The 16,924-nt window shown below is 44.7% G+C and overlaps 1 protein-coding gene across 2 annotated transcripts in view; it reads right to left on the bottom strand.

Annotated features, from left to right (window-relative positions):
• LOC115798172 (sulfotransferase 2B1-like) overlaps nt 1–6,184 on the bottom strand; it is a 30,428-nt gene extending 24,244 nt beyond the window's left edge. Inside the window, exon 1 of one of the 2 annotated variants that reach the window (XM_030754918.1) lies at nt 5,966–6,184. Coding sequence is in view for 1 of the 2 variants with exons in the window: in XM_030754916.1 (XP_030610776.1) it covers nt 5,702–5,840 (139 nt within the window). In the remaining variant the exon portion in view is untranslated. Of the gene's footprint in view, nt 1–5,701 lie in introns of both variants that reach the window. The other variant, XM_030754916.1, reaches the window with a different exon arrangement.
• Nucleotides 6,185–16,924: the final 10,740 nt, after the last annotated feature.

Genomic DNA, 16,924 nt, shown 5'->3' on the forward strand with positions numbered 1-16,924 from the left:
CGAAATGCAGGACTCAGGCAGAGGGTGAACTTAAAGTGGTTTATTTGGGTATTGAAACAAAAGACAACAACGAACCTACACTGGGACTGGACGGGAGCCAGAACTAAACAGAGGAGGACTGCTGGGAACAGAGAGACACACAGAATTGGGAGCAACGATGACGACGTGACGAAGAACAAACGAAAACCGACGGCTTAAATACACATCAGGTAATCAGGGCAAGAGGAAACACCAGGGCACAGCAGGTGAAGCAAATGAAACTAATAATGGAGGAAGCAAAACTAAACACAAAGCATAGGGGACACAAGACTGTCAAAATAAAACAGGAAGTGATTAAACAAGGCACACGCAGACTTGACACAGGGAACTGGCACACAGACACTGGAGAGAGACGCAGACCTGACACAGGGAAACATAAGGGACTAGAAATAAACAGGAATACGAAAGAGAACTAATAAACATAAGAGAAATAACCGAAACAGAATCAAGAGAACAGAAAACCCTGGGCCACCGGCCCAGGACCATGACAGCAATCATTAAAATAATGCACCATAAAATTCACATCTTTGTTAGGAAAAGAAGCGTCATCGATGCTGAGAAGTGCAGAAAATGTATCTAAGTTATGTAAACGATGTCAGCAGGGAGAAAGAGAAGAGCCGATGTATGGACACATTTGTCCTTTGACGTTGTGACCAACAAAACGATGTGTAAACCATGTGGGGCGACTATCTCGGGTAAAAACACGACAAATCTTAAACGACATCTGCAAACCAGTCACCCAGATCTCCATGCAAAGGTCAGCATTTTAATGTCATGCAGGGTAACGTGTTTTTCCCAGTTTGTGTTCAGAGAAAATCTCCACACCGCGGTGGATTAGCCTTTATAAACGTCACATTTTAAAGGTCTGGTCAGATTAAAATTTTTTCCAGGAGCGCTCCGACCCTGCAGTGCCACACAGCACATTCATTCTGGACTGTCTGGAGATCGCCCTGTTAAACCAGTGTCACACTAAAAAGTGATCGACTGCCAAAGAGTGATTTCTGACGTTTGTGTGTGTTTTTTTTATGTTTGCTTACACTGGTAAATATATTGTAGTCAACAGGATTTAGGAAGGGGTTCTATATAAAGTAAAGAAATGACTTGTTTTGCAAGTATCTTTGTTGCTCTGTGTTATTGTACCTACTCTATAATCAATCCACTTCTTTTTGACCACTAAAAATATGTTGATATAATTGCAATAAATATAACATCACAATTTCTGCTGCCTTCTTGGCCAGATCTCGCCTGAAAAAAGTCATGTTTAATGTCAATGACACTTCCTACCTGCATAAATGAAGGATAAAGGTCACTTTGTCAAAAATAAATGACTGCTCCTTCTACCTGGAATTCTCTTTCTAGCTTAAAATGACTTAAAATTCACAAGACATAAGTTTGAGATATGTCTGACAGATTAAAGACCAACTGTTGCATAGTGTTGGGTTTGCTGCCGCTTCTTCCATGTCGTAAATGATCACACACTTTTTAGTCTCTTGACTCCTTTATTCTTAAATTCATCACAGCTCTGGAAATGTGCTCAGTAGCCATGGTTGTAAACGTTCACTCTGCGTACACTTTTCACACTGCCGTAAAAAATGAATGATCACAACAAGGTCGTAAAAACAAAGTAAAAGAAAAACACAATAGTTTCTGCAGGAAGTTCCATTCGCCACACAGGATATATCAAAATAAAAGTGCTCACCAAAATAAAACATTAGTGTCTAACAGAAGAATTTGAGAACAGAACTTAACCCATAGGAGATCTTAGGGACATTTTGCGTTTTTTTTTTTTTAATTTGCCTGCCATTTTGTCTGTGCTGATTGAACATAACTCAAACTTGCCAAAGGTTAATCATTTTCAACAAATTTTAGAACTGTCAAATCAGTTTTTAAAAATAGCCTAAATTAGCTTAGCAATTCAAAAAGTCACACTCGTTATCCTAGGGACACAAAATGTCCCATTCAAAACCATTGAAAATGGCATTTTTGATCACACGTTTATCTTCACATAAACCAATGCAATCTTTTTCATTAAGATTTTATTTTGGACTACTGACTTTGAATTTTTGATTTTTATATTTGTCCACCAGGTGGCGCTACTTTTTTTACCATTCAATGCATGCATCAAAATTACACACTTTTTACTGTTTTCTGCAAGGTTTTCTTGCTCCCGAAATAATAAGTGTGTGTCACTATTGATGTTGGATCATCGTGTATGTGTGTATATGTGTGCACGGGCATGCATGTGCACGTGTGTGTGTGTGTGTGCGCGTGTGTGTGATGTCCAACTTCAAGTCTTTTCTCTTTGAAGGCCAGATTCTGCTTTATAAACCTAATTCAAGAATAATAAACAATGAGGGACCTTTCAGAGCTTCAAAGAGGCCTCAGCAGCAAGAACCAAAACAAAATTGGACTTTGTTCTGGTTCTCGCTCAGGTAGATTATGCACCTGCACTGCAGCCATGGCTATAAGAATGAACAGTAGTGCAGGATTAGCCCTTTTGGAGATGACAAGATTTTACAGCACATGGCATGGTGTTTACAGGTCAAAAAATGAATCAACTCAAATCTACAAGGTGCTGCTGCAGGCCCCTCTCTCATCAGTAAATGTAGAAAGAAGAAGCAGCGTGAATTTTACATGCAAATATGGGAATTTTACATGCATTTTACATGCAAAGACCACCACAGTTTGTCCATTTGCAGTCTCCGCTTTACCTTAGCTGGACTCTCACAATCACAGACAGACACATAGCTCTACACTCTCCCACCCTGTCTGTCTCTCACCCACCCTGTCTCTCACCCACCCTGTCTGTCACCCACCCTGTCTCTCACCCACCCTGTCTGTCTCTCACTCACCCTGTCTCTCACCGTCTTTCTCTTTTGCTCTATATTTTTACAGCAGTTTTTGAGAAGGTCACTGCAGGAAAAACAAAAAAATGCATGAAAAAACATATTGCTGCCAATCATTTACCATCTCATGGCCTAATAAAAATCAAATATTCCATTCATTTGGTTCCACTTATCCAATTCTGCGTCACAGAGGGTCTGGAGCCTATCCCAGCTGCCATAGGGCGAGAGGGAGGGTACACCCTGCACAGGTCACCAGCCTGTCACAGGGCCAAGACAGAGAGACAGACAACCATTCACATCGATGGGCAATTCAGAATCACCAAATGACTTATCCCTACAAATTGCATGTCTTTGGACTGTGGTAGGAAGCTGGAGTCCCCTAAGAGAACCCACACATACATGTGGATAACATGAAAACTCCACCCAGTAAGGCCCCAGGCAGAAGGTGGATTTGAACCCAGGACCTTCTTATCTTCTTGGTGTGTGCCAACAGTGCTAACATTTGCACCGCCATGTTCCTCTCCTCCGTAAAATGTATTTTAGTTATTTGGATGTTTGATAAAAAAAAAAACAGTGGCGGTATGTAAGAATACTGGCCTTTGAAGGGTTAAAATACCCAAAAATATATGTAATATTTTATATATTGATTTCCTGCTCTTGTCGGAGACGGTCGCACTATCTCTCTCCCTGCCCTCCCCATCTCTCCGCTTGCTGCTTGCTGTGAGAGCGTCTTTTACACACTGTCTGAATAAGAACAAGATTGAACCATGGATCTGGCAAACTGGGCATTCTCCATCATTGATCGAATTTTTTCCACTATGAGATCCGGGACAGGGGAGCCTGCGTGTCCGAGTGGAACAGACCCGGTTGGATACGTCATCGACTCTTGGAGCTCGTGGAGACCGGTGTGCTTCTCAGCCCTTGGAGTGGAAGACGTGGAAGACGCATATATATTCGGCTTTTTGGTAGCGGGCTCGGTGGATACCTGCTTTACTGGCAAATTAAGAAAATCTGGACGGCGGTTCGACATCTGCAGAGGCTGCCGACCCAGGTGGAAGGGCTGAGCAGAGCCGTACAAACTCAGACTCAAAGCCTGGTGGACCTGAGCTGCAAGATTTGCGGGCTCGCAGGTGAGAGGGGTTAGATCAGGAGATATAGTTCGGTTCTGCACAGTGAGGACGGCAATCAACGATTTTTTAATGGTTTCCCAGTAAGACTGAAGGCTGTTGGAAAAACAAGCAGCCTGTTCCAAAACAACATTTGTTATCAGGAATTCGGCTCCCCTGCCGGCCTTGGGTTGGCAACCATATCTCTCTCCAGGGCCCTGTGTGCGGCTGCTCTTCCCCCCACTCCGCGTTGTGATTTGTGAAGCTGGGTCTGGTGTACCACGGCCGCTGATGAAATTCCACCACTATCAGCGAACTGTTTTGGCTGGATCCTGGCATCTGGCTCCACAATGCCCCCACCTCTCGTCTCCGTCTGCATCCCCTCCTGACCTGACCTCACCTACCGCCGCTGTCCTTGCTTTACATGTGCAAATGCTTTGCTAAGGTGGTTTTTTTGGACCCTGGTATAGTGCTCTTTTTGAGCACTGTACCAGATGACTTTTTTTTAACCTAACTTCCCCATGATGTGTTGTTTTCTCCTCCTGCCAAAGGTAGCGCTGCAAGTCGGCTGCATGACCCCAGGACACATATCCCCCCATGTGTGTTGTGTTTTGTGTATTCTTGGATGGTGTTCTGTAACTGCAATTTCCAATGTGTGAACTTGTTCACCCACATGGCAATAAACTTTCATTCATTTCATTTCATTCATATATTTATTTCAAGCTGAAGTAGTTTTAAAAGACTAGATCATTTAAAGTGGAAAAAAATATTACTTCATAATATTTTTACAACAGTTTTTGGGTAGAGGACAGTATGTGTCCTTAGGATCACGAATGTAAGTTTTTCACAAAACCTGATACTGTAGAAAAACAAAAAATGCATGAAAAAGAATGTTGATGCCAATCAGTGACTCATCTCAGGGCCTAATAAAAATAATAATCCAATAGTCCCCAAAATACATTTTATGGAAATTATTTGAGTTTTTTAATTTTTGTCCATGAAAAAAAGTGGCACTGTGTAAGTAAATGGGCCTATAAAGGGTTAAAAATTTTCAAAAAGTATATAATATTTGATATCTATGTGTCAGGCTGAAGTAGTTCTAAAAGACTATATCATTTAAAGTGGAAAAAAATATTACTTTATAATATTTTTACAGCGGTTTTTAGGAAGAGGACACATTTTGTCCTTAGGATCACGAATGTAAGTTTTTTAAAGGATCTCCCAAGGGTTAACACATAGGGATCTGAAAAAATGCTTGCTACTTAAGCCTGAAATGATAGTGAGTGTATACACAACTTTCCAAAAACATTCCCACATTTGAAACAAACTCCACAACCAGACCCGTCGCTATGGGCGGGCCCTAGGGGGCCGTGCCCGCCCACTGATACGCTTGGGCCCGCCCTGGCCCGCCCACCCACCCAAGCCAAATCACTAATCAAGCTAATAATAGTGGTGCCCCCCTGTTGGATTTCATAAGCCCCCCTTAAGACTAAGATCTGGCGACGGGACTGTCCTCAACCAAACTTCGTCGAGCAACATGCTGAATACCTGCCATTAGGATGGTGTCATACAGTCTAAATGCAGGGAATGCCCTTTTTTCCTGAATGTAATTACTGCTCATAATAAGAAAACTACAGGACCCAGTTCGAGTCCTCTGTAATATAAAGAGACCGTGTTATACACATTCACCGTCAAACCGCGACCGCTCACCTGACTTTGGGTACGTTACAATGAGAATATCGTCCGGACGAAAGGTGAAGTCCTCGTAGTACCTGAGGCTTTCCGGAGGATGCAGATATGAAGGTACATAAACGCCTTTGTACAGCGTGTATAACTCAGCCTCAGTCATAGTTCAACAAGCTCACTGAAACCCGCTGAACTCGGTCCGTTTCCCAGCACCCAAGTTTCTTCTGTTTTTCCTACCTTGGCGGTTCACACGAAAGCACGGATTATCCACGGAGAGCACAGACTTACTGGAAGTACGTCCACGGAAGCGTGCTTGATGACGTCACTGCCCAGCTCCACTCTGCCAGTTAGTGAGACGCCATTCCCTCTCCAGCTTTCGGGTTACCTGTGTTAGCAGAGACAAGATGCACAGAGATCCTGGCATGGAAGCCTAGACTTTACCGACGATCATTACGGAGGAACAAAAACACACCAGCCATTAGTTTTTCCAGACTTGAACCAACTCCCCGCGAGAGGGAAAACTTTATTCACGCCCACCAGTGTATACCACATGTCAAAAACAACACGCCTCATTGGCTGTCGGCGTCCTCTGCCACATTAATATTTAACAAAAATAACTTGTCTGTAAACAACAGGAAACAAACATGTCTTTTGCCCAATTGAGAGCATATCTGCCAACACCCCCACTTGCTCTCACATTGTCATTCTTTCAAATAACAAAAACATGAGGTTTCTTTCCTTACACTGTATACACTGATACACAATCAACCTCCAAAAATAAACCTTTCAAACTTAACCAGCTTAACTTTTGTGGCAGGTTTTGTCATCACATCTGCTACCATCTCATCTGTTGGACAATAACTCAAAATAATTTTTCCCTCATTCACAGTTGACCTTACAAAGTGATACTTTATATCAACGTGCTTACATCTCTGTCTGGTAACAGGATTCTTTGCCAATGCTATCGCACCTTGGTTATCTTCATAAACCTTAAACGGTGCATATTGCTGTCCATCGATACCTTCTAATAGTTGTAGCAGGTACAGACACTCTTGCACAGTTGCAGCTAATGCCATGTACTCAGCTTCACAGGTAGATAAAGCAACAGTGGGTTGCTTTTTGGTTTTCCATGAGATCAAAGGACCATTCTCATTCAGACTTACACAATATCCAGTTGTGCTCCGTCTGTCAGTTAGATCTGCTGCCCAATCTGCATCACTGTATGCTTGGACCTTCAGTTTCTCATCACATTTTCTGTAACACAGTTCTTTCTCAGATGTCCCCTTTAGGTATCTCAGTACATGTTTTACTGTAGTCCATTGTTCCTCAGTTGGCTCAGTGAAATACTGTGACAGTTTGCTTACTACAAAACTCAAATCTGGTCTTGTGCATGTAGCCAAATAAAGCAGGCTACCCACTGCCTCTCTATATTTCCTGGTATTGTTCATCATTTCTGCACCATCCGTGTAGCTTACTTTCTGTTCACAGGGTGTCACTCTGGCTTTACAATCTTGCATATCAAACCTTGTAAGTATTCTTTCAACATATTTTTTCTGTGACATTCTTACACAGTCATCACTCTGGTCAAAATCTATACCAATGAAATGTTTCAGTTTACCCAAATCTTTCATTTTGAACCTTGCTGTGAGCATTTCTTTCACAATAGTCAATGCTTTCACATCACTGGCTGCGATAAGCAGGTCATCTACCCATATTATCAAGATCACTTTCTCATTTTCTGTCACCCTTGTGTAAACACAATGGTCAGCAGGATTCTGCACAAAGTTGTTTTCACTCAAATATTCATGCAACATCCTATTCCAATTTCTGCCTGATTGCTTTAGCCCATACAGTGACTTTTTCAACTTGCACACCAATCTTTTATCGGTGTTGGATTCCACCTCATAACCTTCTGGCTGTTCCATGTATATCTCATAATCTACCGGTGCATGTAGGTAGGCAGTTTTAACATCCATCTGATGTAAAATCATGTTTTCTTGCGCTGCCTTTTGCATCAATACTCTGATACTGGTCAGGTTAGCAGTAGGAGAAAATGTTTCCTCATAATCTACACCCATCTTCTGACTGTATCCTTTGGCTACGTATCGTGCCTTGTATTTTTCAGTTCCATCTACATTGTTTTTGATTGCATATACCCATCTACCCCCCACTGTTTTCTTACCCTCTGGCAAGGTGGTTAAGGTAAATGTGTCATTTTCTTTCAGTGACTCCATTTCTTCATCCATTGCACCTACCCATTTCTGAGAGTCAGATGATGTTACTGCTTCACTGAATGTTAGGGGTATGTTACACATGACTCTGTAACAATAATCCATGTTAGTCAACACTTGATCACCACTGTCCTCACCAGTTACATATTCACTCAAATATTCTGGCTTCTTCCTCACTCTGGAAGGGTAACGTGCAGCCTCATGGTTTGTCTCACACTCTTGCGACTGGTTGTTCACCTCAGGCATGGTTACTGGAAGCTGACATTGAGCATCAGTATTTTCTCTAGTCTTGCTAGTCCTGTTTTGTACCTCAAAGTCATCATCATCACCTGGCATCATGTGAGTTTGTGTCTCTCTCTCTACAGTTGTTTTGATAACAAACTTCACCAGTCTGTGCTTCTGTACCTTCCCACTGTTAGGGTAGTAGACCATGTAAGCTGGACTATTCTTGTCATAGCCGACAAAAACTCCCTTCTCACATCTCGAGTCTAGTTTCCTCTTGTTCTGTCTGTAAACATAACACACTGTCCCAAATCTCTGCATCCTAGAAAGGTTTGGTCTTCTTCCTGTCAACATTAGATATGGTGTCTGTTTTGTGCGTTTGTTAAAACATCTGTTCCTCACCACAGCTGCGGTTTGTACTGCATATGTCCATAACTCCTTAGGTAACTCACTCTCTATTAGCATACACCTGGCCATGTCAAAGAGTGTGCGCCAGTTTCGTTCGGCAGTACCATTCTGATGTGGCGAGTATGGTGGTGAAGTCTTATGCCTGATCCCATTTTTTCTGAGAAGTGCCTGGTAATCCTTCCCCATAAACTCCGTTCCATTGTCAGATCTGATACATTTAATTTGCCCATATGGGGCTGTATCAGCCACAAATTTCTGTGTTGCTTGTGTTGTGTCGCTTTTACTTTTCAGAAAATACACAAACACTGCACTGGAATAATCATCAGTGAATGATAATGCAAACCTATATCCATCTTTGGATTCTGGGTCTACTGGTCCTGCTAGATCTGTGTGCACCAGTTCTAGAGCAGCCTTGGCTCTTACATCAGGCTCCCTGTTCCTAGTCTGAATAAACTTCCCCTGTGTGCATACCTGGCAATGTAGGGCTGATTTATCAGTTTTACCTTTGATTGTCATACCATTGACAACACCTTGTAATTTTTGAATGTCATCATAATTGCAGTGCCCTAATATTTCATGCCATGTTTGCATGTCATAGCAACCGTTACACTGGTCATCACTTTTGTTCACTGTTTGCAAGTAGTACAATCTGTTATGTTCATATATGGGAAACTTTGTACCGTCTCTGTGCTGTAGGGTATTTTTCTCTTGCTTGAAAATAACAGTTGCTCCGCTGGAAGTAGCTGCTTTTACAGAAAAGATGTCCTGTGGGTATGAAGGAATGTACAGTGCCTGCCTCAGAGTTGTTTTGTGGCACTGCCCCCTGCTGTCGATCAAGCAAACCTCTGCATCTCCTCTGTGCTCTGCGACTCCGTTGCACTTCTTACCATCAGCCAGCTCTACGTAGTGTGTCTTGGCCTGGAAGCTGTCATCGAATTTTACGAACTTTGCTATATCCGTAACGATATGCGAAGTTGCTCCCGTGTCTACCATCAGACCTTTCTTTTTGACGCCACGCCCTGACTGGATCCCTGGATCCTCGTCGCTCGTCCGGAATGCATAATCCTTGCCGCTTGGTTCCTCAGAAACTTTTCGCGCGTTGTCCCGTCGCTGTTTCCGTCTGCAGGTTGCGTCCCGATGTGTAGAGCTTTTACACTCACTGCACCACTGCTTGCGCTGACACGTTCTGGCTTTGTGCCCCCTTAATCCACATCTGAAACACACAATGTCTGTATTCCCGGCTCCCCGGTCATTTGGAATTTCAGACGCGGGTTTGTCACCCGGCCGTGTTCCTGCTTTCATGACATTATCCTCCGATGCTACGGTGCGCATTTTCTCAGTGTCCTCATAGCTCCGCAGTTTAGTTTTAAATTCTGCAAAGGTCACTGTCACTTCACTTTGTGTGATATGGATAGCAAATGGTCTAAATGAATCTGGCAGTCCCTTTAAAACCATTGCTACCAATAACCCATCACTCAATGTCTCACCAGCATTTCTCAGGGCAGTGATGGCGGCCTCTGCCCGTATTACATACTCAGTCACACTCTCACTGGTAGACTTTTGGAGTGAAGTCAGTTCTGTATACAGACTAATTATGCGAGGCTTTCCTTTACCTGCATAATAGTCCCTTAGGATCTTCATCGCTTTCTGCCCATTGTCCGCCGCTTCTCGCATCACTAGAGACAAACTTTTGTCATCCAGGAACTGGATCAGCTCCGCATATGCCTCTGCGTTTTTCGCGCTGTCCTCTTCTTCCTCGACGCCGGCAGGCTGCTTCAGAATGATATCTTTCAATCCTTGCAATCGAAGATGGCCCAAAAATTTCGTCTCCCACAGTTCATAGTTCTTTTCATCTCCGTCAAAAACTAGCCGAGACCAGCGGTTATTTGACTCGGCGACCGTCGACTCATGGTGTTAGCATGCTAACTCTCACCGGACACGCTGTACATTGCGACGTTTCTTTCGGTGGAAAATCACTTGACAACTTTCTCTGGGCAAGTCTAAGCTATACTGGGCCCATAACCTGTTAGCAGAGACAAGATGCACAGAGATCCTGGCATGGAAGCCTAGACTTTACCGACGATCATTACGGAGGAACAAAAACACACCAGCCATTAGTTTTTCCAGACTTGAACCAACTCCCCGCGAGAGGGAAAACTTTATTCACGCCCACCAGTGTATACCACATGTCAAAAACAACACGCCTCATTGGCTGTCGGCGTCCTCTGCCACATTAATATTTAACACAAATAACTTGTCTGTAAACAACAGGAAACAAACATGTCTTTTGCACAATTGAGAGCATATCTGCCAACAACCTGCTTTAGGCTGTGCGTTTGTGAATTAAACCACGGAGTCAGGCACTTCTGATTTGAAGCTTTCCTTTTCAGAGGAGCCACAGTATCCAAAGTTATACGCAGTGAGGATGTAAAACTATTGACGAGATAATCGACCTCACTGGGAACAGAGTTTAGGTAGCTGCTCTGCACTGTGTTGGCACTGAAGAGCATAATGATGAAGGAATTAGATCCTTAAACTTAGTTATAGCCAGAGGTGGCAAAAGTACTGACATTCTGTACTTAAGTAGAAGTACAAGTACTTATGTTAAAAAATACTTTAGTAAAAGTCGAAGTACTGGTTCAACTTCTCTACTTAAGTAAAAGTAAAAAGTACAGGCTCTGAAATGTACTCAAAGTAAGAAAGTAAAAGTAGTTCTTTGGAGGACGTTTCTACCTGCTATTTTTGTGTAAAACAAACCGAACCTCATTATATATTATTGTAATAATATAAAATAGTACATGAGAATACAAATGTTATTCCAATCTAAATTTTAATTCTAATGAATGCACTCAGCTTGAATCTGTTATGTAGGACACAAACTGTGAAAGGGAATTTAAACACAGCTCTGTTCTCTGTGTCCTCCATAGTAGAGGGTGACTGTGCCTCCACCTAAACAGCAACATGAGGATACTCAGGGGTTACAGTGGGATTCAGAAGGTGGAGGAACCCTAAGATCAGCTGTAGTGGCTCTGCATGGGGAGAAGAATCACAGCTTTCTATTGTGAGCTGCAGTAAATGATGTTGGTGTGCAGGCTGTGATCAGCTGACCTGCTGCTTTGAGGTTTACTGCTCTGTGTGGATGAACTGAATTCACAAAGATGTAACCCAGTATTTCACAGCTCTCTGAGCTGATCTCCATCCCCTACACTGACAGCATACAGGCTGTAGAAATGTTGGATTCAGTGAATGAATCTCAGCATCAGCAGCTTTGATTCAAACTCATCTCTGCTGCACTGATGTAACCTGTAACTCTGACCATGAACACAAACACTGTGCTCCAGTCCAACACAGAGCTTTACTGTAAATACAGTACAACAAACTAACCTATTTATTAAACACTAAACTGCAGCATTTTCATAGAATCTTTGAATTACACACAGTCAGCATACTTCAGTTTATTTTCCAGTCCTTACCTTTAATTCTAACCTCTCTTCTTCCTCTCCTTCCTCTTTCTCCATCTCTGAGTGAACTTCTCTCTCTTTGCTCTCCCTGAAATACAGCAGCTCTTCTTTTAGCTAGCAGACACACTGTGTGACAAACTGCACACACTTTGTGTGTTTGCTGATATTTGTTGAGCATTTAGAAACGTTGCATTTACCTGCCACACGTTACTCCCTTCATGCTCGCTCCTCTTCAGTAGCGCTAGCTAAGCTGTTTATGTGCCACAGCGCTACTTATGGACTCGGTCCGGCCCGCTGTGACCCCTGATTATAGCGCTATAAATGATACATTAATTATATGGGTTTGTGTATTTAATCCCTTTGTACGAGATAAGCCCCGGTGATGGAGGATACACCAGTACGATTGTCTCTTATATGTTATTATTCCTATTATTTAGGCTCAGATCGTTTTATGTTTGAAGGCGCACTGACCGGAAATGCAAACTTCTCTCTGACGTTAAAAAGTAACGAGTCTGTTTGAAAATGTAAGAAGTAGAAAGTACAGATACTTGCGTAAAAATGTAGGGAGTAAAAGTAAAAAGTAGTCAGAAAAATAAATACTTAAGTAAAGTACAGATACCTGAAAAATCTACTTAAGTACAGTAACGAAGTATTTGTACTTCGTTACTTCCCACCTCTGGTTATAGCACCTTCAGCAAGACTTCTTCTGCAGTACAACTTATTCCCCACACCTGTGTAATCCATAACAGTAAATGTAAATGTTACTAAGAAATGATCAGACAGACCATAATAAATCACTTGGTTTTGTCTGTGGGGTCAAACAATTTTTATTGAAGTAAGTAATCCTTAGTTAATGTATCTGAATTTGAATGTCTTTGAATTTCTTCTTCTTTTGATTCCTGTAGTGGCAATCCAACCACCAAAAGGCCACTTGAGGGAATCTGAAGCCATTTCCAACGCGGTGTGGTGGAAAGACTGAGGTCTGCGATGTCTGATTCTTTCAACACTTGATTTATCATTTAAAGCTTAAAAACAGCTAAAAAAAAACTTGACTGCGTGATGTCAAGATAAAAGATAAGCTCCAAAACCAGTGCAAAAGGATTAAAAAAGGGCATAACCCTCAGAACCAACCATACACGGTTGAAAAACTGTGTGGCTTCCTCCTGGTTCTTATAGACCCATTTACAGCCTACGTCAGGGGTGTCCGCTTCCGGCCCCGCCCACTTCCGGTCCGCGAATTTATGTCAAAAATAACATACAATTTGGCCCTTTAAGTTACTTTTTTGACATTTCGCTTAACCCTCTTAATTAGAGGGGAAGGTAAAATGTCAAAAAAGTAACAGGTACATGCAGGTACAATCCGCTGAGGACGTAGTTCTCTGTCTTGTTTCCAATGACCCGAGCCTCATACACAGCACTCCTGTTTCCTTGTCTTTGACTTGGAAGAAATTCTGCTTTCAAGACACAAAACTCAGAGTCTGTGTCATGAAATCTGATGTTCGGTACTGAAGGATTTTAAATAAGAGTGTGTGTGTTGGCTGTTTAAGCCTTTATGTTTCTGCGTGTTCGTTTCATCGAACAGGAATTGACACAAAACAAACAGGAATAAGGAGTCCAATCATTAAATTTAATAAAGCCATTTTCAACACAGTTTAGAGATTAATCTGGTTCAGAATTGTCGGAGCTGTCTGATGCAGTCAGTGCAGCTTCACACAAGTCTGACACCGCTCTCTATCTTAGTTCAACTTTTATACAGACTTAGACAGTTATTGAAATATGCAAGCATGTAGCATGTTTATCAGTTCCTTCTTCTGTGCCCTTCACTGTCGCCTGTTAACGACCTCATCTGTCATGTCCTGGGCCGTTGGCCCAGTGTTTTGTGTTTATAGTGTAATGATCCATGATGGACGTTATTGCTAAATGTGTGTCACAGTTATTGTTCTCTTTAAGTTAGGTTGTTTTGGGGTTGAACCGGAAGGAGATGTGGGGGGTCGCTCTTGGGAGGGAGGTCTCTTTTTTTCTTGTGTGAGTTAGAGTTGGCTGTATCCGGCGAGAGCTGTTCTGTGTGTGTCCGGCCTGATTAAATGGTGTTAGTAACGAAACCTCTGCCTGGTGCTTGGGTGACATAACGGAACGTTACACTGGTGTCAGAAGCTTAAACTACGAACTACCACACCTGGATCTATTACCAGCGGCTCTGCTCACGGCTCAGGGACACAACTCCCGATTATGCGGAGGAACACTGTTAAGAAGGAGGAGCAGGAGATGGATATCCGACCCGCTCGCAGCGTGAGGGAAGCGGCGCTCCAGCTGGCTGCTGAGGCTGGGTTCTCCCCAGGTTTGTCTCGGCTGGAGGGCCGTTCGCGCCATGATCGCCATTTCGGCGGGACGGAGCGGAGGTCATGTGATGTAAACAATGATGGCAGCGCCCATGCACAGCCGGCTACGGTAAACATAAAGACACCCAAGTTCAGCGGTAAGACGCCGTGGGAAGTGTTTATTGCTCAGTTTGAACTATTAGCTGCTGCAGCTGGCTGGTCTGTCGAACATAAAGCATTGCAATTAGCTCTGTGCCTGTGTGAGGATGCAGCAGCATGCCTGCTGCTGCTGAGTGAAAGAGAGAGGGGAGACTATACTGCTCTAGTTGGGGCACTCCAGAGACGGTTTGGGCAGTATAACCAGCCTGTGCTACTGAGGTCAGAGTTTCACAACAGACGGAGACTGCCTGGAGAACCGCTGCGTATCCTGGCCCATGACATTGAGTGCCTCTGCAGGCGGGCCTATGACAACATGCCCCTTGCAGTGCAGACAGAGCTCGCCCGTGATCAGTTCCTACAGGCCCTCAGTCCCAAAGAGCTCCGTATTCAGACACAGCTTGCTCGTCCAACCACACTCAGTGCAGCTCTGGAGTTGGCGTTGGAGAGGGAGATGCTGACAGGACCTCCTGGAGGGGCTGAGGATTCACCAGTGGTCAGAGCAACATCTGCACCTGCTGAGCGGACGGAGAGGCAGGGGGGACCACACAGCATGACCCAGGCGGCTGCTCTTCAGTCACCTTCTCCCCGTGCTGGCACACGCCGCCGACCACAAAGCTGCTGGGGATGTGGACAAGCTGGACATCTCATCAGGCAGTGCCCCAGGTTTGCAGCGGCGCAGGGAAACGGTCAGGGGCCCGTGTAGGTGGGAGTACACGGGCCGTCGTGACCAACACCCCCACACCACCCACATTGTCACCTGGCATGGTCATTACTGTAGGCTGGACCCAAGTTGGTGACTTTTGCCACATTCCGGTGGTGGTTGATGGGGTATCCTGCACAGCACTCCTCGACACAGGGTCCAACACAACACTGGTCCGACCTGACATCATTCCAGCTGGGACTGCCATGCAAACAACCAATGTGCAGCTTAAGACAGTGACTGGTGACCTGGCCCCCATAAAAGGGAGGGGGATGTTTCAGTTTAAGGTTGGAGACCTAACCATGCCTTTTGCTGCCTGGGTGGCTGACGTCCAGGATGCCTGCATCCTGGGGCTGGACTTTTTACGAGCCATTGATGGTGTGCTGGACCTCGGGGAAGGCTGTCTGTTACTCCCGGGAGGAGAGAGGGTGCAGCTTAAACCCCCACCTTTAAACCCATCCCCTGCTGTAATAGCGGCTTGCACCTCGGAGTCCCCTGTATTACCACTAGTTGAACAGCGAACTGATGAAGAGGAGAGGCTGTCAGCAGTGAGAAACATCTGGTCCAGGAACTGTGAGGGCCTGACTCAGCAGCAGCAAGGAAGTCTATGGCAGGTGCTCTTGGAGTTTAAAGACATTTTTGCCCTCATAGAGTGTGATGTAGGCCTGACACACTTGGTGGAACACGTTATTGACACTGGGGATGCTCGTCCTGTTAAAATGCGTCCTCGTCGCCTTCCTCTGGCTCATCAGGAGGCGGCTGACCAAGAACTGCGTGAGATGCTAAAGATGGGCATCATAGAGCCATCTGAAAGTCCCTGGGCATCTGCTGTGGTGATGGTGCCCAAGAAGAACAGTCCACGAATGCGCTTCTGCGTGGACTACAGGCCACTTAATAAAGTTACTAAAAAGGACTCTTATCCCCTTCCCAGAATCGATGAGTCTCTCGACCTGGTGGCAGGGTCTTCCTGGTTCTCCACCCTGGACCTGCGAAGTGGTTACTGGCAGGTGCCTCTGTCCCCAGATTCTAGACCAAAGACGGCCTTTTGCACGAACAGGGGACTGTGGCAGTTCAGAGTCCTGAGCTTTGGCCTGTGCAACGCCCCAGCCACCTTTGAGAGACTTATGGACGGTGTGCTGGCTGGTGTCCCAAGACAGCAGTGTCTGGTCTACCTGGACGACCTCCTGGTGCATGGGACCTCTTTTGAAACCACCATGGATACCCTGAGACAGGTAATGGAGAGAGTAAGGGCCGCAGGCCTTAAGCTGCACCCGGACAAGTGTCACTTCATGAGGAGGGAGGTGGAGTTCCTTGGTCACAAGTTGGGTCGGGAGGGCATCAGCACTTTGGAGGAAAAAGTGCAGACCATTAGGGACTGGCCCACTCCCGCAGACCAGGTGCAACTAAAAAGCTTCCTGGGACTGGCGTCATATTACAGGAGGTTTGTAAAAGGCTTCTCCTCCATAGCTGCACCACTCTTTCGCCTGCTGCAGAAGGATCACGACTTCAGCTGGACCCAAGACTGTCAGCAGGCATTCGACACCCTGCGCAGATCCCTGACGGAGTCTCCGATCCTTGCCCCACCTGACCCCACACTACCATTTGTCCTGGACACAGATGCAAGTAGTGTGGGACTGGGAGCCGTGCTGTCGCAGGTCGGACCTGAAGGTGAGAAGGTGGTGGCATACTTCAGCCGGGTCCTGAATAAGAGTGAGCGACGCTATTGTGTCACACGGCGAGAGCTCCTG

This window comes from Archocentrus centrarchus, chromosome 19 (genome assembly GCF_007364275.1).
Source record: "Archocentrus centrarchus isolate MPI-CPG fArcCen1 chromosome 19, fArcCen1, whole genome shotgun sequence".
NCBI classification, from domain to species: domain Eukaryota; kingdom Metazoa; phylum Chordata; class Actinopteri; order Cichliformes; family Cichlidae; genus Archocentrus; species Archocentrus centrarchus.